At 44.5% G+C, this 25,087-nt stretch overlaps 1 protein-coding gene across 3 annotated transcripts in view; it reads right to left on the reverse strand.

Annotated features, from left to right (window-relative positions):
• The window catches only part of LOC147122627 (uncharacterized), a 191,627-nt gene that overhangs the window by 31,747 nt on the left and 134,793 nt on the right, over positions 1-25,087 (reverse strand). For 2 of the 3 annotated variants that reach the window (XM_086007983.1, XM_086007975.1), the window contains 3 exons: positions 23,032-23,220; positions 19,291-19,335; positions 164-298 (listed from right to left, as the gene is read on the reverse strand). In XM_086007983.1, the coding sequence (XP_085864109.1) occupies positions 164-298; positions 19,291-19,335; positions 23,032-23,220 (369 nt within the window). Of the gene's footprint in view, positions 1-163; positions 299-17,260; positions 17,444-19,290; positions 19,336-23,031; positions 23,221-25,087 lie in introns of those variants that run through there. The other variant, XR_015081008.1, reaches the window with a different exon arrangement.

Consider the following 25,087-nt stretch of genomic DNA (forward strand, 5'->3'; position numbering starts at 1 on the left):
TACAGGTTGGATGGACCACAGGGTCTATTCCTGTTTGTCATTGTTCATATGTTCGTATCATGCCCTGCCCTCTGAAACTCTTTCCCTAAACCCCTTTCCCTTGAAAGCCAAAAGTTTCCAGGTGATATACAAATGTAACTGTTAAGCAAAATAAGCTGCTTACCTCTGCCTCACAGAAGCCATCTCTCCTTTGCTTTCCATACACCCAAATGAGATCCCCCTCTTTAAAAGCCAGTTCGTGGCTAGGATGAATATTGGGGCTGTCTTGCAATGGATTATAGTCATAAACAGCAATGAACTGGAAAAGAGAAAAAAAAATGCCTACATTTAATACTAACTACAATAATGTCACTGGCACATTCAACACTCCAGACTGTACTTATCATTACTAATCGGATTTGGACACTTTTGTCCTTGTCACATGCTGATCTTCATTGGCACAGGATTTGCACAGGCTTGTAAAATGCTGACTGAGAAAGCTAACAGGGCTTTGAAGACTCTAGCATAGATTAAACATACGACATTTGATAACACTCACTACATATGCATGTTATTTTATATACAGGGGATCATTTCTGTTTCCCTGAGATTTTTACACCTTATGTTGAAATCCTGAAAACCCTTATGGACACCAAAGTTTTCCTTTAACAACTGTAAGAATTTTAATGAACAAATAATTAGCAACACTGCAACAATCACTTAGGGAACAAAATTGTTTCTGAGAATAGTTTTTTTTTAACAAAGGACAATTTAGTTTTTCTGTTAAGTTACATGCTAGCTGTGCATGGCTGTATTTCTGAATATCCAGTGATATGATAGGGCTTTACTGTGTTTCACTGAAGTATGATCCAGTGGAGTGCATAATTAGCATAAATAAACAAAGGTGTAATGGCCATAAGTCTGAAAGGTAAGTGTGCCCATTATCACTAGTAATTAAGATGTTACTTTTACGTAGAATTGCTTAGAATTTATAGCACGGAAACAGGCCATTCGGCCCAACTGGTCCATGCCGGTGTTGATGCTCCACATGAGCCTCCTCCCACCCCTCTTCATCTAACGCCATCAGCATAACCTTCTATTCCTTTCTCCCTCATGTGTTTATCTAACTTTCCCTTAAATGCATTTATTCTATTTGCCTCAACTACTCCTTGCGATAGCGAGTTCCACATTCTAACCGTTCTCTGGGTAAAGAAGTTACTCCTGAATTCCCTACTGAATTTATTGATGACTAGCTTATGTTTATGGCCCCTAGTTTTGGACACCCCCACAAGCGGAAACATTTTCATGAAGGCCTTATAACATAAGTAAGATTTATTGGGAAATGCTAACTCCTTTTTCTGAAGAAAATCACATCAGTCTCACTCCAGGGACTTGAGCACATAAAGCTAGGCTGACACTCCAGTGCAGTGCTGAGGGAGTGCTGCACTGTTGGAAGTGCCGTCTTTTGGATGAGAGGTTAAACCGAGGCCCCGTCTGCTCTCTCAGGTGGATGTAAAAGATCCCACGGCACTATTTTGAAGAAGAGCAGGGGAGTTATCCCCAGTGTCCTGGCCAATATTTATCCCTCAATCAACATAACAAAAACAGATTATCTGGTCATTATCACATTGCTGTTTGTGGGAGCTTGCTGTGCGCAAATTGGCTGCCGCGTTTCCCACATTACAACAGTGACTCCACTTCAAAAGTACTTCACTGACTGTAAAGCACTTTGAGACGTCCAGTGGTCGTGAAAGGCGCTATATAAATGCAAGTCTTTCTTTCTCTCAGATAAAGACAGTTAGAAACATAGAAAAATAGGAGCAGGAGTAGGCCATTCGGCCCTTCGAGCCTGCTCCGCCATTCAATATGATCATGGCTGATCCTCTATCTCAATACCATATTCCCGCTCTCTCCCCATACCTATTGATGCCTAATAGTTCAATGCTACAGTGACTGCTCCGAGTCAATAGCAGAGAATCACGGCCCGAAGTGAATAAAAACAGTTTTTGCAACTGAAATAAATAAGAACGCTTCTTTAAAAAAAAGAGCAACCTTCAAAACTTAAATAGTTGTAAAAGAAAAATTGGTGGACTACTAGATACGATTGGATCAGTGTGAGATTAAGTTCCAAGTTTAAAAAGAAATGATACCGTAAGCATTAGGGATTGTAAGTCCGTATCGCATTAGAATTTTCAGCTGCTTATTGCTGTTCAATATGTAGTTATTGCAATCATCCTAGTTCTAAGACTCCTCCATGTAAACCTATGTTCAACCATTTCAGTGCAGCAGAGGGGGAGAGCTCTTTTTGGTCTGTTTATAGACCAGCCATAGAATCATAGAATGATACAGCACAGAAGGAAGCCATTTGGCCCATCATGCCTGTGCCGGCTCATTGGTAGAGCTATCCAATTAGTCCCACTCCCCTACCCTTTCCCCACAGCCCTGCAAAATTTCCCCCTTCAAGTATTTATCAAATTCCTTTTTCCAAATTTTTATTAAATCTGCTCCCACCACCCTTTCCAGCAATGCATTCCAAATCATAACAACTTGCTGTGTAAAACAATTTCTCCTCATCTTGCCGCTGGTTCTTTTGCCAAGTTTACACAGGATTACATAGGATATACGGCACAGAAACAGGCCATTCGGCCCAACCAGTCCATGCCGGCGTTTATGCTTCTCTCGAGCCTCCTCCCGTCTTTCCTCAGCTAATTCTCTCAGCATAATCCTCTATTCCCTTCTCCCTCATATGCTTATCTAGCCTCCCCTTCAATGCATCTATACTATTTGCCGCAACTCTCTGGGTAAAGAAGTTTCTTCTAAATTCCCTATTTGATTTCTTGGTGACTATCTTATATTGATGGCCTCTAGTTATGCTCTTCCCCACAAGTGGAATCACTCTCTCTGTATCTACTCTATCAAAACCTTTCATAATTTTAAAGACCTCTATTAGATCACCCCTCAGCCTACTTTTTTCAAGCAAAAAGAGACCCAGCCTGTTCATCCTTTCCTGAGATGTATACCCTTGCATTTCTGGTATCATCCTTGTAACTTTTCTCTGCACCCTCTCCAGTGCCTCTATATCCTTTTTAGAATATGGCGACCAGAATTGTATGCAGTACTCCAAGTGTGGTCTAACCAAGGTTCGATACAAGTTTAGCATAACTTCATTACTTTTCAATTCTATTGCTCTAGAAATAAACCCTAGTGTCTGCTTTGCTTTTTTATGGCCTTGTTAACCTGTGTCGCTACTTTTAGTGACTTGCGTATTTGTACTCCGAGATCCCTTTGCTCCTCTACCCCACCCAGACTCGCACCCTCCAAGTAATAAAGTGACCTCCCTATTCTTCCTACCAAAATGTTATCTCACATTTATCTGTGTTGAATTTAATTTGCCAATTATATGCCTATTCTGCAAGTTTATTAATGTCTTCCTGTAATTTGTTACAGACCTCCTCAGTATTAACTAACCCCCCGCCCCCCCACCACCACCAATTTGGTGTCATCCACAAATTTAGAAATTGTGTTTTTGATTCCAAAGTCTAAATTGTGAACAACAGTGGTCCCAGCACTGATCCTTGTGGAACACCAATACCCACCTTCTGCCACTATGAATAGTTAGCCTTTACCCCTACTCTCTGCTTTCGGTCTTGAAGCCAACTAGCTATCCATTCTGCTACTTGTCCACTGACTCCACACTCTCTAGCCTTATTCATTAGTCTATTATGTGGTACCTTATCGAAGGCCTTTTGAAAATCTAGATAAATTACATCTACTGCATTACCCTTGTCTATTCTCTCTGTTACCTCTTCAAAAAATTCAATGTGGTTGGTCAAGCAAGACTTTCCCTTTTGAAATCCATGCTGACTATTCATAATTATACTTTTGGCTTCTAGATGTTCTGCTATTTTCTCCTTTAGTAGGGATGTTAAGCTGACTGATCTATAGTTCCCTGGACATGTTTTATCTCCCTTCTTAAATATAGGTATTATGTTAGCTATCCACCAGTCCTCTGGCACTACACTTTTTTCTAATGAATTATTAAATATGTGTAGTAATGGCTCTGCTATTCCTTCCCGAGATTCTTTTAAAATGTGTGGATGTAATCCATCTGGACCAGGGGTATTTTCCTCTTTGAGTTTGATTAGCTTATTTAATATATCTCCTCTTTTTATTTTAAATGCAGTTATTTCATTACTAATCTCATGATCCAATGTCATTACCATCTGTTCTATCTCCCTGGCAAATACCGAGGCAAAGTAACTATTTAATATTTCTGCCATCTCTCTATCACTGCCTGTATTATTATTTTGTCCATCCCTTAGTGGCCCTATTCCCATCCCACCCTTCCTTTTTTTATTGATGTGCCTGTAAAATATTTTACTATTTTGTTTTATGTTCCTTAATAATTTAATTTCATAGTTCCTCTTTGCCTTCCTAATTTTTTTTGACTTCTTTCCTAATCTCTTTGTATTTTCCCTTATCATGCTCTCCCCTGCTGTACATGTACTTAATGTATGTCTCTTTCCTTACCCTCATTTTTTCCCCTTATGGCTTTATTCATCCATGGGGTCTCATTAGTGTTTAGTTTGTTCTTGTTTTTTAGCAGAATATATTTTTCCTGGACTCTGTTGAACACCGTTTTAAATGTTTCCCAATTGCTGTACTATGTCATTGTTTACCAATATTGTTGTCAATTTTATTTTCCACAGTTCTGTTCTCAGACCTTCTAAATCAGCTTTTCTCCAATCTATTAACCTGGTCTTCATCATACTTATGTCCTTCTCAATTATTATTTTAAAGCGTATTATATTATGGTCACCATTATAGAAACATAGAAGATAGGAGCAGGCCATTCGGCCCCTCGGGCCTGCTCCGCCATTCAATAGGATCATGGCTGATCCGAACCTAGACTCACGTCCACTTCCCTGCCCTCTCCCCGTAACCCCTTATTCCCTTATCAGCTAGGAAACTGTCCATCTCTGTTTTAAATTTATCTAATGTCGCAGCTTCCACAACTCTCTGAGGCAGCAAATTCCATAGATTCACCACCCTCTGAGTGAAGAAGTTTCTCCTCATCTCAGTTTTGAAAGAACAGCCCCTTATTCTAAGACTATGCCCCCTAGTTCTAGTCTCACCCATCAGTGGAAACATTCTCACCGCATCCACCCGATTAAGCCCCCTCACAATCTTATATGTTTTGATAAGATCGCCTCTCATTCTTCTCAATTCCAATGAGTAGAGGCCCAACCTACTCAACCTTTCCTCATAAGTCAACCCCCTCATCTCTGGAATCAACAGAGTGAACCTTCTCTGAACTGCCTCAAGAGCAAGTATATCTTTTCTTAAATATGGACTTAATAATCTGCCTTCCTGTTTTTGCCACCAAAGTGGATAATGCGATCATGGCTGATCATCCAAATTCAGTACCCTGTCCCTGCTTTCTCCCCATATCCCTTGATCCCCTTAGCCTTAAGAAATATATCTAACTCCTTCTTCAAAATATTTAATGAACTGGCCTCAACTGTCTTCTGTGGTAGAGAATTCCACAGGTTCACCACTCTCTGGGTGAAGAAATTCCTCCTCATCTCAGTCCTAAGTGGCTTACCCCTTATCCTTAGACTGTGACCCCTGGTTCTGGACTCCCCTGCCATCGGGAACAGCCTTCCGGCATCTAGTCTGTCTAGTCCTGTTAGAATTTTATAAGTTTCAATGAGATCCCCTCTCATTCTTCTAAACTCTAGCGAATATAAGCCTAATCGACCCAATCTCTCTTCATACGTCATTCCTGCCATCCCAGGTATCAGTCTGGTGAATCTTCGTTGCACTCCCTCCATGGCAAGAACATCCTTCCTCAGATAAGGCGACCAAAACTGCACACAATACTCAAGGTGTGGTCTCACCAAGGCCCTGTACAACTGCAGCAAGACATCCTTGCTCCTGTACTCGAATCCTCTCGCTATGAAGGCCAGCATACCATTTGCCTTCTTAACCACCTGCTGCACCTGCATGCTTACCTTCAGCGACTGGTGCACAAGGACACCCAGGTCTCGTTGCACTTCGCCTTTTCCCAATCTATTGCCGTTCAGATAATAATCTGCCTTCCTGTTTTTGCCACCAAAGTGGATAACCTCGCATTTATCCACATTATACTGCATCTGCCATGCATCTGCCCAATCGCCCAATCTGTCCAAATCGTACTGGAGTTTATCTGCATCCTCCTCACAGCACACACACCCACCCAGCTTTGTGTCATCTGCAAACTTGGAGATATTACATCTAGTTCCCTCGTCTAGATCATTAATATATATTGTGAATAGCTCGGGTCCTAGCACCGATCCCTGCGGTACCCCACTAGTCACTGCCTTCCACTCGGAAAAAGACCCATTTATTCCAACTCTTTGCTTCCTGTCAGCCAACCAGTTCTCTATCCAAGACAGTATCTTACCCCCAATCCCATGTGCTTTAACTTTGCACGCTAGTCTCTTATGCGGGACCTTATCGAAAGCCTTCTGAAAGTCCAAATACACCACATCCACTGGTTCTCCCTTATCTATTCTACCAGTTACATCCTCAAAAAATTCCCGTAGGTTAGTCAAGCATGATTTACCTTTCGTAAATCCATGTTGACTTTCTCCGATCCTGTCACTGTTTTCCAAGTGCTCTGCTATTACATCTTTTATAATGGACTCTAGCATTTTCCCCACTACCGATGTCAGGCTTACCGGTCTATAATTCCCCAATTTTTCTCTACCACCTTTTTTAAATAGTGGGGTTACATTAGCTACCTTCCAATCCATGGGAACTGTTCCAGAGTCTATAGAATTTTGGAAGATGACCAGCAATGCATCTACCATTTCTAGGGCCACTTCCTTAAGTACCCTAAGATGTAGATTATCAGGCCCTGGGGATTTATCGGCCTTCAATTTCCCTAACACCATTTCCCTACAAATACTGATTTCATTCAGTTCCTCCCTCTCATTAGACCCTATGTTCACCGACATCTCTGGGAGGTAATTTGTGTCCTCCTTTGTGAAGACAGAACCAAAGTATGTATTTAATTGGTCTGCCATGTCTTTGTTCCCCATTATAAATTCCCCTGATTCTGACTGCAAGGGACCTACGCTTGACTTTACCAATCTTTTTCTCTTCACATATCTATAAAAGCTTTTACAGTCAGTTTTTATGTTCCCTGAAAGCTTACTCTCATATTCTATTTTCCCCCTCTTAATTAATCCCTTTGTCCTCCTTTGCTGAATCCTAAACTGCTCCCAAACCTCAGGTTTGCTGCTTTTTCTGGCCAATTTATATGTCCTCTCCTTGGATCTTATGCTATCCCTAATTTCCCTTGTTAGCCAATGTTGAGTCACCTTTTTTGTTTTATTTTTATGCCAAACAGGGATGAACAAATTCTGTAGTTCATCCATGCGATCTTTAAGTGTTTGCCATTGCCTATTCACCGTCAACCCTTTAAGTAACATTCCCCAATCCATCCTAGCCAACTCGCGCCTCATACCATCATAGTTTCCTTTATTTAAATTCAGTACCCAAGTCTCTGAATCAACTACTTCACTCTCCATCTTAATGAAGAATTCTATCATATTATGATTGCTCCTCCCCAAGGGGCCTCGCACAACAAGATTGCTAATTAATCCTTTCTCATTACATAATACCCAGTCTAAGATGGCCTGATCTCTAGTTGGTTCCTCGACATATTGGTCCAGGAAACCATCCCGTACACACTCTAGGAATTCCTCTTCCACAGTATTGTTACTAATTTGATTAGACCAATCTATATGTAGATTAAAGTCACCCATGATAACTGCTGTGTCCTTATTGCACGCATCTCTAATTTCCCGTTTAATGCCATCTATTGCTTATATGTTCACCTACTTTTACTTCTCTTATCTGCTCTGGTTCATTCGCCATTACTAGATCTAAGAGCAAATCCTCCCTTATTTGGCTTTTTACATATTGGGTTAGAAAGGAGTCCTGTACACATTGTAGGAACTCCATTCCCTTATCCCCTTTAACTACCTCTTCTGTCCAATTAATATCAGTGTAGTTGAAATCCCCCATGATTATTAATCTGTTTTTTACTCATTTCCCTAATTTGTTTGCATATTTCTTCTTCCACATCCCTTCTATTAGGTGGTCTGTAGACTACCCCTATTAGTGTGATTGATCCTGTATTATTTTTATCTCTAGCCACATGGATTCTATTTCTGTCTTGCTGATAGCTGCGTCACTTTTTCTACTGCCATTATGTTATCCCTAATAAGTACAGCTACTCCACCTCCCCTTTTTCCTCTCTATCTTTTCTAAATTTGTTATATCCTGCAATATTTAATTCCCTGTCCTGATTTTTCTGTAGCCATGTCTCAGTAATCCCTACTATGTCTGGTTCCTCATAACGCATGATTGCCTCCAGCTCCCCTGTTTTATTACAGATACTGTGTGTATTGCTGTACAGTTTCACTCATTTTTAATAGCTGTTCCTTTCACTTTATTGTTAACCATCTTTTTACACTCCTGTTCTATAACTCCATTTATTTCCCGGCCATCAATATCCTTCCTTACTTTACCCTTTTCTATGCTCTCCTTTCCTGTTTTGTTTATATTTAGGCTGGTTTCATTTCTTGTAGATCCCTCCTCCCATCTTACAATTTTGCCAACCTTAAATCTGTGCCCCAACCGCTTCCTTTTCACCATGGACGTACAACCCCTCTACACTTCCATCCCCACCAGGATGGCCTGAGGGCGCTCCGCTTCTTCCTTGAACAGAGGCCCGACCAGTCCCCATCCACCACTACCCTCCTCCGCCTGGCTGAACTTGTTCTCACATTGAACAACTTCTCCTTTGACTCCACTCATTTCCTCCAAATCAAAGGTGTTGCTATGGGTACCCGCATGGGTCCTAGCTATGCCTGCCTTTTCGTGGGATATGTGGAACATTCTTTGTTCCAGTCCTACTCAGGTCCCCTTCCTCACCTCCTTTTCCGATACATTGATGACTGTATCAGTGCCGTTTCCTGCTCTCGCCCTGAACTAGACAATTTCATTCACTTTGCCTCCAATTTCCACCCTTCCCTCATCTTCACATGGTCTATCTCTGACTCTTCCCTTCCCTCCCTCGACTTCTCCGTCTCCATCTCTGGGGATAGGTTATTGACCAATATTCACTACAAGCCCACTGACTCCCATAGCTACCTGGACTACACTTCCTCCCACCCCGCCTCCTGTAAGGACTCTATTCCATTCTCCCAGTTTCTCCGTCTCCGCCACATCTGCTCCGACGATGCCACCTTCCACACCAGTGCTTCCGACATGTCTTCCTTTTTCCTCAACCGAGGATTCCCCTCTACCATGGTTGACACGGCCCTCAACCGTTCTATCTCCCGCACTTCTGCCCTCACCCCTGCCCCTCCCTCCCGGAACCATGATAGGGTTCCCCTTGTCCTCACCTTTCACCCCACCAGCCTCCACATTCAACGGATCATCCTCTGCCATTTCCGCTACCTCCAAAGTGATCCCACCACCAAATGCATCTTCCCCTCCCCTCCCCTTTCAGCATTCCGTAGGGACCGCTCCCTCCGAGACACCCTAGTGCACTCCTCTATCACCCCCAGCACCCCTTCCCCTTCGCCTGGCACCTTCCCGTGCAAGCGCAGGAGATGTAACACCTGCCCCTATACCTCCCCCCTTCCCACTGTCCAGGGCCCCAAACACCCCTTCCAGGTGAAACAGCAATTTACTTGTACTTCTTGCAATCTAGTATACTGTATTCGCTGCTCACGATGCGGTCTCCTCTACATTGGGGAGACCAAACGCAAATTGGGTGACCGCTTTGCGAAACACCGCTGTTCAGTCCGTAAGGGTGACCCCGAGCTTCCGGTCGCCTGTCATTTTAATTCACCACTCCATTCCCACTCGGACCTCACCGTCCTTGGCCTCCTGCATTGTTCCATGGAAGCTCAACGTAAACTCGAGGAACAGCACCTCATCTTCCGATTAGGCACTTTGCAGCCTTCCTGACTCAATATCGAGTTCAACAATTTCAGATCATAACCTCGGCCCCATTACATTTTTACTTATATTTTTTATCCACCCCTTTGTTTTGGTTTTTCCCTTCCCACCCCTTTCCTTTTTTTTCTCTCTCCCACATGGCAGCTGTCTCTCATTCTGCCAGTACATTTCACACCTAATCTGAGCCGTCTTTTGTCTCCACCAGGCCTATCACCATCTCGTCTCATTTTGAATACCTCTTAATGTCTCTTCACTTCTTTTGTTCTGTCCCAGCCCTGCCTTTTGATCTATTTCATTTCCTTTCCAATTTTGAAAAAGGGTTAGACCCGAAACGTCGACTCTAATTTCTCTCCACCTATGTTGCCTGGCCTGCTGAGTTTTTCCAGCATTTTCTGTTGTTATTTTAAATCTGTGTCCTCTGGTTACCAACCCTCCTGCCAGTGGAAACAGTTTCTCCTTATTTACGTTATTCAAAACCCTCTACGATAGAGATTGAACACCTCTGTTAAATCTCCCTGAACCTTCTCTGCTCTAAGGAGAACAACCCCAGCTTCTCTAGTCTCTCCAGTCACTGAAGTCTCACGTCCCTGGTTGTCAGTCCATTTTTTTGGGTTAAAGTTTTTAACTGAGTAGTTCAAACACCAGTTGTTAAAGGCAGCACTCAGTGCAGGAGCTCTGTTAAAACCATAAGCCTTTCAAGATCTCAGGATAAGCAAATGACCCAGACGTTTCCTATTTTTCTGCAAATGGCACTTCATAGATTTAGGTCAGGATTTTAACCCCCTTCACCCAGTGAGAATGGTGCATGGGAGGGGTTAAAATTTGAAATTTCTACCCCCCGGGTCCAACCTGCCGCATTTCCCTGCGTAATTTTTATGAGGGGGAATCAGGCCATCGACGAGGCTCCTGCAGTGGTGGGGGGGTTCCAGGGTTATCGGGGATTGGGGAGGGGGGAGGGGGGTGGAGTTCCTAATATTCAAAAGTCGTCGGCACCGTGATGTAATATTCACTTGAAGTTGGGGAATTCTGCACTGTCTGCAGCCTGGCAGCAGATCTACGGTGGGAGGTGTCGACTGGCCAGAAGAGGCCATGGTAAGTCTTTAAAAATTACTTCTGTTAGAACTCCTTGTGGGCTTGAAGGAACAGGACTGCTTACCCCAGGTCCCTCAAGGAGTCCTCGGGCTTCCACCGGTAGCCCCGGCCTACCCTCGATCTTGTTGGTACCCCCAGCCTCGGCTTCCCTGATCATCCTGTAAACCCCCCCCCACCGGATCCCCGATAGATCTGGAAACTACCGCTCCTCCCCACCCCCACCTCCAGATCACTGCTCTCTCTGACTGCCAGGGACCGTTCCCACGGCTCCCCAGTGGTTGCCTCCTGCCGCCAAATTCCCACTGTCACCCCCCCGGCCAGGTAGTGAATCTGACCAGGTTTCGGGCGGGACCTCCGGAACGTTTATGCAAATAAAGCCCCGCCTTTAAGAGTCCCCAGACTCTCCGGCCACACCGCCCGCTTCGGGGCCTCGCGCGCACAGTTCCTGCCCTCCCTTTAAAATCGGAGCCTTAATTTCTCCCACAGAATAGAGTGACATGTTTGCTGAAAATGGTCTAACTTCTAAGTTTGAAAAATAACCCAGCAATAATAGGAGAGGGAAAAAAATAATCGCTTGAAGAGAAATGCTAGATTCCACTCTATTGTTCTCTGTTACAAATTACAAAGCATGTTGGTATTATATTCCTTTAGCTGACCGCGACTGCACTGTACTCTGTATCTGCTATTATGCAGTAATTATCTCTGGCCATCACTGGTGAGGATCAATATGTGTTAAATCTGATTGTCTTTCTACCCTAGAATCTGAGAAGGAAATTATCTGAAGGGTCACAATAAACCGTAAAACTCTACCTGTTGGAAAACAAAATACAGATTAAAATAACCTGATAAATATGTAAATATTGGTCTGACCAAATGAAATTCAAACCTTTAACTTTAGAGATAAAATAACATCAATATTTTTTTTAAATACCTTGGTATTTTGAACCAAAATAGGGTTAATTCATTTTAACTTTCTCAGAAAGCAAAAGTTATAGCAATTAACTCGCACGCACTCGCTAAACATGAATCACTAAAATGTGCGTCTGTCAAATAGCTAATTCAAATAAAAAAGTCTAAGTATTGAGTTACTATATGGATCACCACGGTAACAATCACGTGACTTTCCTCTTGGGAAGTAGCTTAGTCACATGTTCGCATCAATCGGCAAACCAGCTAACAAGCAGTATCAGGTTTATCTTGACATTGGAATCTGATGTAATATATTGTACTGAAAAGGGCTGTGAAGGCACTGGGGATTTTAATGGCCTAGAAATTTGCTGGCATTGTGCCTGTTTTTCAGGTGGAAAATAATTGCCAAAGCATCCAATATGGCATGCAGTTATTACATGTCGGAACTGTGCCACCCGCTATATTGGAGAAGGCAGAAAAAGAGTCCAGGGCCCACGCCCGATGCAGACGTCAGACATTTTGCACGTGCAAATAAGAGGACCCAACGCCTGTTTCAGGCTCCATTTGTAAAATCGAGCTGTCCTGAACAAAGCTGGCGCCCTTTCCTCCTTCTCCCGATCGATTACCCTCACCCCGCCCCTCCCACAGTCAATCCCTCCTTCTGAATCATTTCCCTCCTCTTTCAAGACCTACACGAGGCCCAAAAATTCAAATCCTCCGCTGGTGATCTGCCTGAGGACACCCAGCAGGCGTCTGCAGCTTGCCGGCCTCATGTAAATGAGGCATGAGGCTCAATATCGAGCGTGCCTCGGCCCTACAGCATTCAGGCGCAGGGATTAGCAAACCAGCGTGAACCAATTTCTAGGCCAATGCATTTTAGATTTCACAACCTTCTATCAGCATTAATGAAAATTCTAGACAAAGTAAAATGATTAGATCTATATTAATGACCTAGATGAACAGACCGAGTGTAATGTATCCAAGTTTGCTGATGATACAAAGCTAGATGGGACAGTAAGTTGTGAGGAGAATACAAAGGGGGAGAAATTCAGTATCGCCCCATTTGGGGCGCAATTATCGGCCGGGCGCAAAGATTAGCGCCTGGCGCTAATTATCGCCTCTGACTGCAAACTTGGCTTTTATCGCCCCTGGAGGTGATTGGAGCGCTAAATCAGGCGTTACACACCTGTCTTAAGGCGCAAAGGCCAAGGAGCGAGGCATTACCTCAGAGCGCTGGCGAAGCTCATGTGATGTCAGTCAGCAATGGAACACAGACACAATGGCGCTGGCCAGTTCTTAAAGGGGAGGGTTGATCTTGCTCTCCATCCACATCCTGCTCATTGCAGCCTTGAATCTCGGCCTGGAGAGACCTGTACATCAAATCTGCTGGAAAGAACAATGGAGAGGCCCAGGGAAAGAGCTCAGAATGCAGCCCCCACAGTCTCTTCTAAATCGATACTAGGAAGGGCAAATCAAAATGAACCTGCAAAGTGCTGCTCAGTACCCAAAACTCCTTTACACAGCGTTGAATCTCTCCAGAAGTCTCTCTCTCTCAGAATACGTGGTACAAAAATGTCACCAACAAAAAAAGGCAGGAAGCGGTCGCCTTTAAATAGCACTCCCCCAGTCCCTTCCCGACTGCAAAACGCTCCCCTCAACCTGTCATTGCTAGCGGCAGGCAGTAAGGCAGGGGGCACCACTCAATGGGGTGCTACCGGGGCGTTGCACACTCGACTGACGTCACGATCTGCCAGCGCAGGAGATCGTGGCGGTAGTGTTTAGCACCACCGCAAAATGTCTAGTTAATTTCGTGAGCGGCGCAAATATTGCCGCGCACGGGCACTAGTTGCTTTGCGTCCCATTAGCGCCCTCTTAAGGCGCTAATGGGAGGCACAAACCAACTGAATTTTTCCCCCAAAGAGTCTGCTAAGGGATATAGATAGACTAAGTGAGTGGGCAGTAAGATGGCAGATGGAGTATCATGTAAGGAAATGTGAGGTTATTTACTTTGGTAGGAAGAATAGAAAAACAGAATATTTTTTAAATGGTGAGAAACTTTCAAATGTTGGTGTTCAGAGAGATTTGGGTGTCCTCGTGCAAGAAACACAGAAAGCTAGCATGCAGGTACAGCAAGCAATAAGGAAGGCAAATGGCATGTTGGCCTTTATTGCCAGGGGGTTGGAGCATAAGGGTAAGGAAGTCTTGCTACAATTGTACAGGGCCTTGGTGAGACCACACCTGGAGTACTGGGCACAGTTTTGGTCTCCTTATCTAAGGATGGATATACTTGCCTTGGAGGCGGTGCAACGAAGGTTCACTAGATTGATTCCTGGGATGAGAGGCTGTCCTATGACGAGAGATTGTGCAGAATGGGCCGATACTCTCTGGAGTTTAGAAGAATGAGAGGTGTTCTCATTGAAACATACAAGATTCTGAAGGGGATTGACAGGGTAGATGCTGAGAGGTTGTTTCCCCTGGCTGGAGTGTCTTGAACTAGGGGGCATAGTCTCACGATAAGGGGTAGGCCATTTAAGACTGAGATAAGGAAGAATTTCTTCACTCAGAGGGTTGTGACTCTTTGGAGTTCTCTGTCCCAGAGGGCTGTGAATGCTGAGTCTTTGAGTATATTCAAGGCTGAGATCGATAGATTTTTGGACTCTAGGGGAATCAAGGGATATGGAGATCGGGCAGGAAAGTGGAGTTGAGGTCGATGATCAGCCATGATCTTATTGAATGGCGGAGCAGGCTCGAGGGGCCGTATGGCCTATTCCTGCTCTTACTTCTTATGTTCTTATGTTCTAAAACAGTACCAATAAAATGGATATCCTCAAATTTGTTAAGTTGATTTTGCTGAGTTTTGAACCTAAGGCACAGATTTTTTATAAAGAGTTCTAACAGAATGTCACAGCAAAGGTCAATCAGCCTAGTTAATTAGAAACAGATTTCGCCCCATAATTCATCAGATTGTTGACAGTGATGTAATCAAATATTCAACTTTTAAGAATCATCTCGCACCTGCATGATGTTACAGCAGGAGATATCGTCCCCGAAATTCCTCGGTTCATGATCCCAGTGATTATACCAGAATTGCGCCCAACTGTACCCTCCAGTGTCGACCCCACCAGAGTTTGCAGGGTCAGTGGAAGGGCCGCTGTCTGGACCCGACTGCTGGTGTCCACATTCACCCTTGTGAAGGTTGGTATGCTTCCACTCACTGGGTGTACTTGGCCACCACACAAACACTGGGTTTCGACTGTGGATCAAGAGCAGGAATTCCTAGCTTAGGGAGTCCCCACCCCTGGCCCCAGCCGTTGCCCATCATTTACCTCGCAAGGGGCGGGTGGAGGTTCAGTCCCTTACAAGGCATTGAAGAAACTCTTGGAGACCTAGCACAACCAGCAGAACTTCAGGGCCAGTCGATATTGGGAGAAAAAATACAGACTTCAAGGCAACCAAATACATTTCTGTAGAAAGGTTTTGTTATTGCAAATTAAAGCAATATTTCTGAGTTCAATTATCTTGTATTGACCTACATTGTATCTTGTGCTGACCTAAATTGGCTCCTGGTTCAGCAACATCTCTATTTTAAAATTCTCATCCTCGATTTTAAATCCCTCCATGGCCTCACACCTCCACCCTCGCCACCCCCACTCCCCCATCTCTGTAACCTCCTCCAGCCCTGCAACCCTCCAAAATCTCTACATTCCTCCAATTCTGGCCTTTGTACATCCCTGATTTTCATTGCTCCACCATTGGCAGCCATGCCTTCAGCTACCTAGGCCCTAAGCTCTGGAATTCCCTCCCTAATCCTCTCCACCTCTCTCTCCTCCTTTAAGACACTCCTTAAAACCTAACTCTTTGGCCAAGCTTTTGGTCACGTGTCCCAATATCTCATTATGTGGCTCAGTGTCAAACCTTATTCAATAATGCTCCTGTGAAGTGTCGTGGGACGTTTTACTACATTAAAGGTGCTATATAAACACAAGTAGTTGTTGTTAAATGTTTTGATCTTACTCTATTTGCAAACACATTTTAAAGCTTAGTAGAATGCAATAATCTACTTATTCTGCCTGCATTTATATTTATATTAATACTGCGTTGAGCATTTTAAAATGATTTTTCTTCACATCTCTCCTGAAAACACTGCACATGTTGGAAGTGGCTCCACAGGTACTGGCAGCTGCCCAGCACTGTGGCCAAGTGCCTATTCTTTGTGTGTGAACTCTGCAAAGAATATGTATCACCTTGGAGGATACATAGCCTTCGACACAACTGAACCCAATCCTATCTCCATCTGACGTCCACACACGTGCACTTTCCAACAAGGTCACTGTAATCTGGGGCAGGGACCCTAGTCCAAGAGCACCGAGACCAGTTGTATTATCCCCACTGCTGCTCTGGCTGATGTCAGCCAACTCAGACAGAGCACGGGACTGCCACACAGCACAAACCTGGGACCTTTGCGGTTTGTAGGCACACAAGGCAATGGCTTTGCCCATTGAATCAACTGTGAGTTGACACAATTGCTTCTGAGCACTAGTGTCTTCCCACTAAGATGTTTAGTGCCGTTGTTTGATCGGCTCAACGCATTCTCTGTTTAAAAGACAGGATTTTGCACAATGAAATGTATGCGTTTCTAATTCCAGATCCCTTTCATCCTGTGTCGTGTATCGATCGTGGCCAAAAGAAATGAGGAGGTTGTTGTCTATTTTTGAAGGAGAAAGCTGTGCAAACTCCTAATGTGCATTGTTGCTATGCCTACTGCACTATGTATAAACACAGTGACGATCAGAACTATTCCATTACATGAACAAAGCAGATGAGCGTACATCTTCGGTTGGAATACTGGTTTGACGGGTTATCTCCCCATTAATCTCCAATATACATTAGGAAGGGCAATAACACGAAAATCAGTGAAGCCAGTTCTGATTCATCACTTCGCCATTGTTTTTCTGATATCCCACAGGGTAGGGCTACATCATGTTACAAACATCACAATGATGACAAACATCAGTCACAACAGCAAAGGCATTGGTTGATTTGCAAGTACAGTAGTTTTGAATATAGACAGGAGAACGGATCATTTCAATCTGGCTTTTCTATCTGGCCACTAAGCCAGGAAGGCCTTAGATTGGGTATTGAAACCAGCTGAGAATAAGAACAAATGGAAGTTTACAGAACAAACAGAAAGGGTGATTATCACAGAAAGGTTTATGTCACCTTGTTAATATAGTATCAGAAATCTTAAAATGCCAACCTGTGATTAGAATTCGAAATATAATTAGGCTGGTTAACACTTTCACAATCATCAATTGCAGGAGATGGAACTGAGTAATCACCACAGCCAGAACTCTTGCACAGTTCCTCAGCATGCCGTATCAGACGTGACTGCTTAATGACTCGTGTTGCAGCTCACAGATGCAGTGAGCTGAAACCAGATCTAGCAAAAAAGTGGTTTTCAACAGCAAGAACTTAATATGCTTGCAGGATTCAACGGCAGAATGCATGAGTTTATGGAGAACTAAATTTAAATCCCAAAAAGAGACTGAGTGCAAATGGAATGGATTCCGACTCTATACTCCCTTCACAATCAGGAGCAGGAATTACGTTTGCTTTTCTCCTCCTTAGCCCAGGGCACTGAGGCCTATTGTAGTGGCCTGACTGTTGCCCTAGCTGAAATTAACTCTGCACAACCCAGGAACTGAATCTTGGACCTTCTGATCTGTAGTTTGCTACTATACCACACGGTGTCCTTATTTTCTGGGCCATCAGGATAGTCCCGCCCTGGATAAAATTGTACAAGAATTAAAATTCACTGTTGAGGAGTGTGGGTAGAGATTTAGCTTGGTGGTTAAGGGGAAGGGTGAGAAGCGGCTGGTTCAATCTGAGCAACAAACACATCCATGAGTTCTTTGCACTTGTTGTTAGAGGTGAGGGTGGAGAGGGCAGGGGACAGGGGTATAAGGAAATGGTTGGTACTGGAAAAAATGGAGCTGAGGGTTATATTTACTCCAGGATGATCCTAGAGTACTGAGTGAACTTGGCAGAGGAGAGTGAGGCCCAATAGCACTTGATGTGTTCTAGCCAGATCTGGTAATGGATGGCCAAACCAGTTGTGCGCCAGATACACTCAAGTCTATTCCTTGGGTCTGAGGGAGTGAAGATGTGGGCCATACTGGGGGAATTATGAGGATGGGAGATGGTAAAGGTACTGCAGACAAGCACATTAAAGGTGGAGGAGAGGGAGTGCTTGAGCAGACCAAGAGCTGCAGAAGTATCATGGCTAATAGAGGGCCAAAGGCTAGACAGTTGGTAGTTTGAAGGTGCAATTGGAAGTGATTAGGGCAGAGCTTTTTCCAGGGCCAGGTGCAGAATGAAATGCAGTTAGAAAGGGATGCGAGGGTATGGATGGTGAGGGATACAATGAAGTGGTGGGACATGGTCTTTTTTGTGATCAAGACCATGGGAGTAGAGAGGCCATGTGAGTTGGCAAACTCAATGGGGTGGCCATAAAAATGGGTGAGGAAGTTTATATGGAGGGAAAAGTTTAGGGTGGACAGGAAATCAGTGAAATCATAGTAGAGAGGGAAAGGAGAGTCGAGATGGAAATGGAAATCACCGAGGAGTAGTCACTCAGTGCAGAGACTCAGGGAGGAAAGGAAGGATTTCTCAGTGAAAAACTTAGGATGGGCTTGGGGAGCCAGTAGAGAACCAGTCTAGGCCTCACACTCTGGAATTCCCCTGCTCAGCCCTTCGACCGCTCCACCTTTCCTCTCTTTCTTAAAACTCAGCTCTTTGACTAAGCTTTTGATCGCTCCTCCTAATATTTTTGGCTCAGTGTCCATCCCTTTCCTTGCGCCTCTTTGAAGCATCTTCGTACGTTTTACTAGGTTAAAGGCATTATTATATAAATTCAAGCTTTTGTTGTAAATTAGACCCGAGAGGGTGTTTATCAGATCATCTAACACCTGCAATTATTCGGAAACTCCTGAGGACTCCTCTGTTCTAACTTCTGAAAGACAATATCAGCTATCTGCAAAATAACAGTGCTATCGTTGCAGAAAATGTGTTTTATTAATACACAGAATAGAAACAGAACACTAGTAAATCAATAAATACAGGGAAAAAAGAAATCTGATGATCTTAGGAACCTACAGAGATCTCCTAGTGGACTCTTTGGGTCCAGGGACTCCAGTTTGAAAGTCTAGAGTCTGCCCCATTGCACTGGGTAGTCCAAGTATTATTTGGGTAATACAGCATAAATCAACGTATTTAATTTAGTCTTACCATTCTCTGTTTAGGATGTGTTGGCGGGAGCGTAAATCCGGTTTCCTAAGTAGCAAAAGAAGAAAGGTTGTTTCATTAGGCGCACTGAGTGAAATCTTATGATTCTACCAAATGGAATATTCAACAAATGTAGCAGTTTGGCTCATTGGGCATTTTTGCCTCTGAGTCAGAATATTATGGGTTCAAACCCCATCCCAGGACTTGACTACATAATTTAGGCTGACATTTCAGTGCCGTACTGAGGGAGTGCTGCATTATTGGAGGTTCTGCCCTTTAGGGGAGATGTCGTCCTGCTCAAATGGATATTAAAAATTAACCATGGTACTATTCAAAGAAGAGCAGAGAGTTCTCTTGGTTTCCGGACCAACATTGCTGCCTCAACTGGTCCATCATCTCATTGCTGTTTCTAGATCTTCATGTGCACAAAATGACTGCATTTCAAAGTATTTCATTCTACACGAAGCATTTTGAGACATTTCTGAGAGATGTAATGAGGTGGTATATAAATACAAGTCTTTCATTAATAATTACTTCTACAAGTATGCACTACAGATAAGTAAAGAAGTCTGTATACAGTGCAGCCTTGTAAAATACTCAGTGACACATTCTTCCTGTGCCTATGGTTCATAATAGTTTTTTTTATTTCGAGCTGACTTAGAGCTCTAAGAAGTACTTAAACCAAGAACGATCTATGGGAAAACTTAACTGCATTCATAGATCGCTGTCACGTAACACCACTTTCAATACTTAGACCGTGATTTCCCCTACCTCGGCAGGTCCTGATCCCGCTGCTGGCTCCAGCCCACTCTGTAGAATGATTTTACGTTAATTGGGCTGGTTTGCCAGTCTGCCGCGTTTGCTGGCCAATTGAAGGAAGCGGGTCTGATGATGTCATTTGATGATGCGTCATCAGCTGGTTTCCTTAAAGGGACCACACGCAAATTGATTTTGACAGTTGTGCTGTCAGCGTTTTACAGCATTGAGGTGCTGCAAACACTGACAAACACTGCACAGAGGTGCATGGCTGCACCCAGGCTCTCCCATGACTCCCTCCATATGCTTAGGGAGGGAGTCACAGTATGCAGGGAGGTTCTTCTCCTTTCCAATGGGCGGAAGAGAACTCCCCAGGAGACCCAACGCAGCCTGGTTGCACCTTGCACAGGAGGGCACAAGCAGGGATGTCATCAGGAGGACCAGGCAGCAGTGGAGCAAACCTTTCAATGATCTCAATAGATCACAAAACATTACTGCAAAGCCACACTCAACCTCATCCTGCTGTACCACTCATCACATCCCCATCACTCTGCCTTCCCTACCCTACTCCTGCACATCCTTACTCACACCAACTTACCTTGCACCTCCACCCATTCCTCTCGATCTACATTATCACTTCCCCATCTCATTAGCCACCCCTCACACTCACCCTCATCCTAGTCCAATCATACCAACGAACACACACGAGTAGGCACTTGTGTGTTTTAGCCAATGTTCAAGTAAAGTTTCTGTTAATGTGGTGTCAAACATTGAAACCTTTATTTTCAACACTTTGCATTCTTGAACAGATCTGTGTGCACATTTGGAAGTGGCTTAGTGAGTTGCAGTGAATGGTGAGACATATCGGTACCCCCCACAATGGTGATGAGTGTGAAAGGAATGGCTTGGACATTGTAGGGATGCTTTATGGTGTTGGTGTGGGGTGGTGTCAGGGTGTACAGTGTCAAATGAAGTAAATCTGGCCATGGTGAGGCCATCCCTGGCATCCCGGGCAGCAATGTGGTCGGGTGCTGATGCCCTCTGTCTTGTGCAGCATCAGTTGATTGCGGAGAAGGTTGTTGTTGTTGGTGCTACTGGAGTGCCTGGTGCTGCTGGTGTTGGGGCTGATCATGGTGGGATTCTGAGGACCAAGGTGAGATAGTTTCAATGCACCGATGCTAGTGTAGTAGATGGCAGGTAAATTTGAGATGACAGAAGCGATCTGTCAATGGTGAGAGAGGTTGTTCCAATTTCCAATGAGGTGACACTGGATAGCGAGTTTGCTGCAAACACTTGCAACCTGCATAACACTCACTATGTCTTCCAAATGCAATAAGCAACAGCTTCTGAGCTTGGAAAGTGATCAGCTGTGAGATGGGAGCTTTTATAGCACATTTGCAGCTGTCAAGTAAAGAGATGATTCCATGGTCATACAACTCCCGACCTGCTTACCTGACGTGATCCCTGAGCAGTGTGAACCCCGTGGGCAACCTCGTAAAATGGTAAGGTGAGCTCAAAATACTTTTTAATGGGCTGTTATCAAGGTCATAATGACCTGAATTGCCTCCCCCTGTGTGTCAGGTCTGTTCAGCCCTGACAGACCCAACATCTGGGAAGTCGCGTGGCGGCGGGTTGACAGCGGGGTCCCAGCCTGGAGAACTGCACTTTGAAGGGAGGAGAGGAGAATAATGGTGGGTGAAGAAAAAAAAACACCCTTAGAAATAAACACTTATCTGAGAGAATATCTATGGCACGGGCCAAATTTGTAATGAGACCACAACTAGAAGAAAAAAGAAAGGCTTGCATTTAAATAGCGCCTTTCATGATCCCAAAGCGCTTTACAGCCAATGAAGCACTTTTGAAGTGTAGTCGCTGTTGTAATATGGGAAACATGGCAGGCAATTTGCACACAGCAAGCTCCCACAAACAGCAATGTGATAATGACACATTGGCTCGCAGAGTTTCTGGTCCCTTGCGTTGCTGCACAGTGAACAATATAAACCTGAAAATTACTGTCACAATTACCATTTATTTCAAACAAGATAATGCCGTTGCTAAAATAGGAGACTGAGGAATATCATTCGAGCATGCTCAGTGTCTGCTGATATTGCCAATGATAACATCTAAGCCAAAAACGATTTAAGTTTTAAAAGTTTCAGCACAGGAGGAAGTGGTTCAGCCCATAGTGCCTGTGCCAGCACTAGCTCTACATCAGAGCCACATATTCAAATCAGGTTGCCCTGCTCTTTGGTTTCTGCTCCCTTTAATATTTAACCTAATTTCTTCTTAGGTCATGATTGACATAGATCCAATTGCCACTTGTAAATTATACATATCAAAATAAAAAGATAAATAATTAAGCAGCAGCTTCAAAAATTGATAGAAATCTAAAAATAAATGTAGTTCAACTTATCCTGTTGTTTAGATCTACATACAGGTGCCTCTCAGCTCATTTTGTCCCACCATTGCCCTATAAGGGAATGAAAATGAAAGTGGACACCATGGCTGCAATGTCACATTATCCTTTGTGCCCCTGAAAACTGTCTTGTGAGAAGATTTACCACTCAATATTCCTTTAACAACCATCTGATATTTTCATGTTACATAATTGGCTGTCATGAACGTTTTTAATTTTGTGGTGGAGACGTTAGCAATTCCGCAGAATACTGTATTACCTTCTCCTCTCGTCTTGAATATCTCTTAATGTCTCTTCACCTCTCACAGACCTTCCCTTTTATTCTTTCACCCCCCCCCCCTCCATTTCCTAGCCCCCAAACTTGCTTTTTCATCCGTTTAATTTCCTGCTTTTTTCTCAGTTTTGACGAAGGGTTTCGACCTGAAACGTTGACTCTGTTTCTCTCTCCGCGGATGCTGCCCTGGCCTACTGAGTTTTTCCAGCGTTTTCTGTTGTTATTTCGGATTTCCAGCATCCGCAGTATTTTGCTATCGTATACTGTATACAGACTATTTGATTAGTGTGCTTTGTACCTGTAGTGTCTCCGAACTCTCGTTAGTCTGACTGGCCGGTGTAAGATAGGACTGTACTGATAAAACTTTCTGATGTGGTCGGCAGTTCAGAAACGGGATATTAACCTTCCCAGAAACCAAACCATTGGCTCCAACTGTCTGGATGCTGACTTGAAATGGCACACTTAGGTCAAGATCTTCCAACAGGATCTGTAACATATGAAAGAGGCAATTTAATTTAAAGACAACTACAATTTTTTTGATTACTATATATATATACTAGCTGGGGGAGCCCAGCGGTGCTGAGGCTTTCTCGAGGGCATGTTGTTGTTGGAAGAGAGAGAGGGAGCGACTGGGGGGAAGAGAGAGAGGGAAGGAGAGAGAGAGAGAGGGAATGAGAGAGAGGGAAGGAGAGAGAGAGGGAAGGAGAGAGAGAGAGAGAGAGAGGGGGGGAAGGAGAGTGAGAGAGAGAGGGGGAAGGAGAGAGAGAGAGATGGAAGGAAAGAGAGAGAGAGATGGAAGGAGAGAGAGACGGAAGGAGAGAGAGGGAAGGAGAAAGAGAGGGAAGGAGAGAGAGAGGGAAGGAGAGAGAGAGAGAGAGAGAGGGGGAAGGAGAGAGAGATTGGAGTGTGAGAGAGAGATTGGGAGTGAGAGAGAGAGATTGGGAGTGAGAGAGAGAGAGATTGGGAGTGAGAGAGAGATTGGGAGTGAGAGAGAGAGATTGGGAGTGTGAGAGAGAGAGAGAGAGAGATTGGGAGTGTGAGAGAGAGAGAGAGACTGGGTGTGAGAGAGAGAGATATTGGGAGTGAGAGAGAGAGAGATTGGGAGTGAGAGAGAGATTGGGAGTGAGAGAGCGACTGGGAGTGTGAGAGAGAGATTGGGAGTGAGAGAGAGAGAGAGAGATTGGGAGTGTGTGAGAGAGAGAGATTGGGAGTGTGAGAGAGAGAGATTGGGAGTGTGAGAGAGAGAGATTGGGAATGTGTGAGAGAGAGAGATTGGGAGTGTGAGAGAGAGAGATTGGGAGTGTGAGAGAGTGAGATTGGGAGTGTGAGAGAGAGAGATTGGGAGTGTGAGAGAGAGAGAGTTGGGAGTGTGAGAGAGAGAGATTGGGAGTGTGTGAGAGAGAGATTGGGAGTGTGAGAGAGAGAGAGAGTTGGGAGTGTGAGTGTGAGAGATTGGGAGTGTGAGAGAGAGAGTGGATTGGGGTGTGTGAGAGAGAGAGAGAGTTGGGAGTGTGAGAGAGAGAGATTGGGGTGTAGTGTGAGTGGGAGTGTGTGTGTGTGTGTGGGAGTGTGTGTGTGTTGGGAGTGTGAGTGTGTTGTGGATGGGTGTGTGAGTGTTGAGTTGGGAGTGGTGAGTGTGTGTTGGGATGTGGAGTGTGTGGGAGTGTGAGTGAGTGTGAGTGGGTGTGAGAGTGTGAGTGAGTGTGGAGTGGGTGTGTGATTGTGGAGTGTGGTGAGTGTGTGTTGGGGAGTTGGTGTGTGAGTTGGTGTGGGGTGGATGTGAGTTGTGGGGAGTGTGAGTGTGAGTGTGGGGGTGTGTGTGATTGGGGAGGTGTTGTGTGTGAGTTGGGTGTGTGTGAGGGTGTGTGTGTTGGGAGTTGTGTGTGTGTGTGAGATTGGGATGTGTGAGGTGGTGAGTTGTGGGGTGGGTGTGTGTGTGTTGGGAGTGGTTGGGGTGTGTAGGTGAGAGTTGGGAGATGTGTGAGTGTGTGAGTAGGGTTGTGAGTGGAGAGGTGTGAGTGTGGGTGAGTGAGTGTGTGTAGTTGAGAGGGGTGGGGGTTGTGTTGGTAGGGGTGTGTTGTGGGGAGGGGTGTGGTGTGAGTGGTGTGTTGGTGAGAGTTGGTAGGGGAGAGAGAGTGGAGGGGGTGTGAGTGAGAGGGGGTTGTGTTGATGTGGGTGAGAGAGATTATTATTAGTGAGTGTTGTGTCTGGGGAGAGAGAGAGAGAGGGAGAGAGGAGGGAGAGAGAGAGAGAGAGGGGAGAGAGAGAGAATTAGGATGAGAGAGAGTGTTGTTGAGGAGAGAGAGAGAGAGAGTGGGGGAGAGAGAGAGAGGAGGAGAGAAGAGAGAGAGAGA

Source organism: Somniosus microcephalus, chromosome 2 (genome assembly GCF_052327205.1).
Source record: "Somniosus microcephalus isolate GS21.2 chromosome 2, FLI_Smic_1.0, whole genome shotgun sequence".
Taxonomy (NCBI): domain Eukaryota; kingdom Metazoa; phylum Chordata; class Chondrichthyes; order Squaliformes; family Somniosidae; genus Somniosus; species Somniosus microcephalus.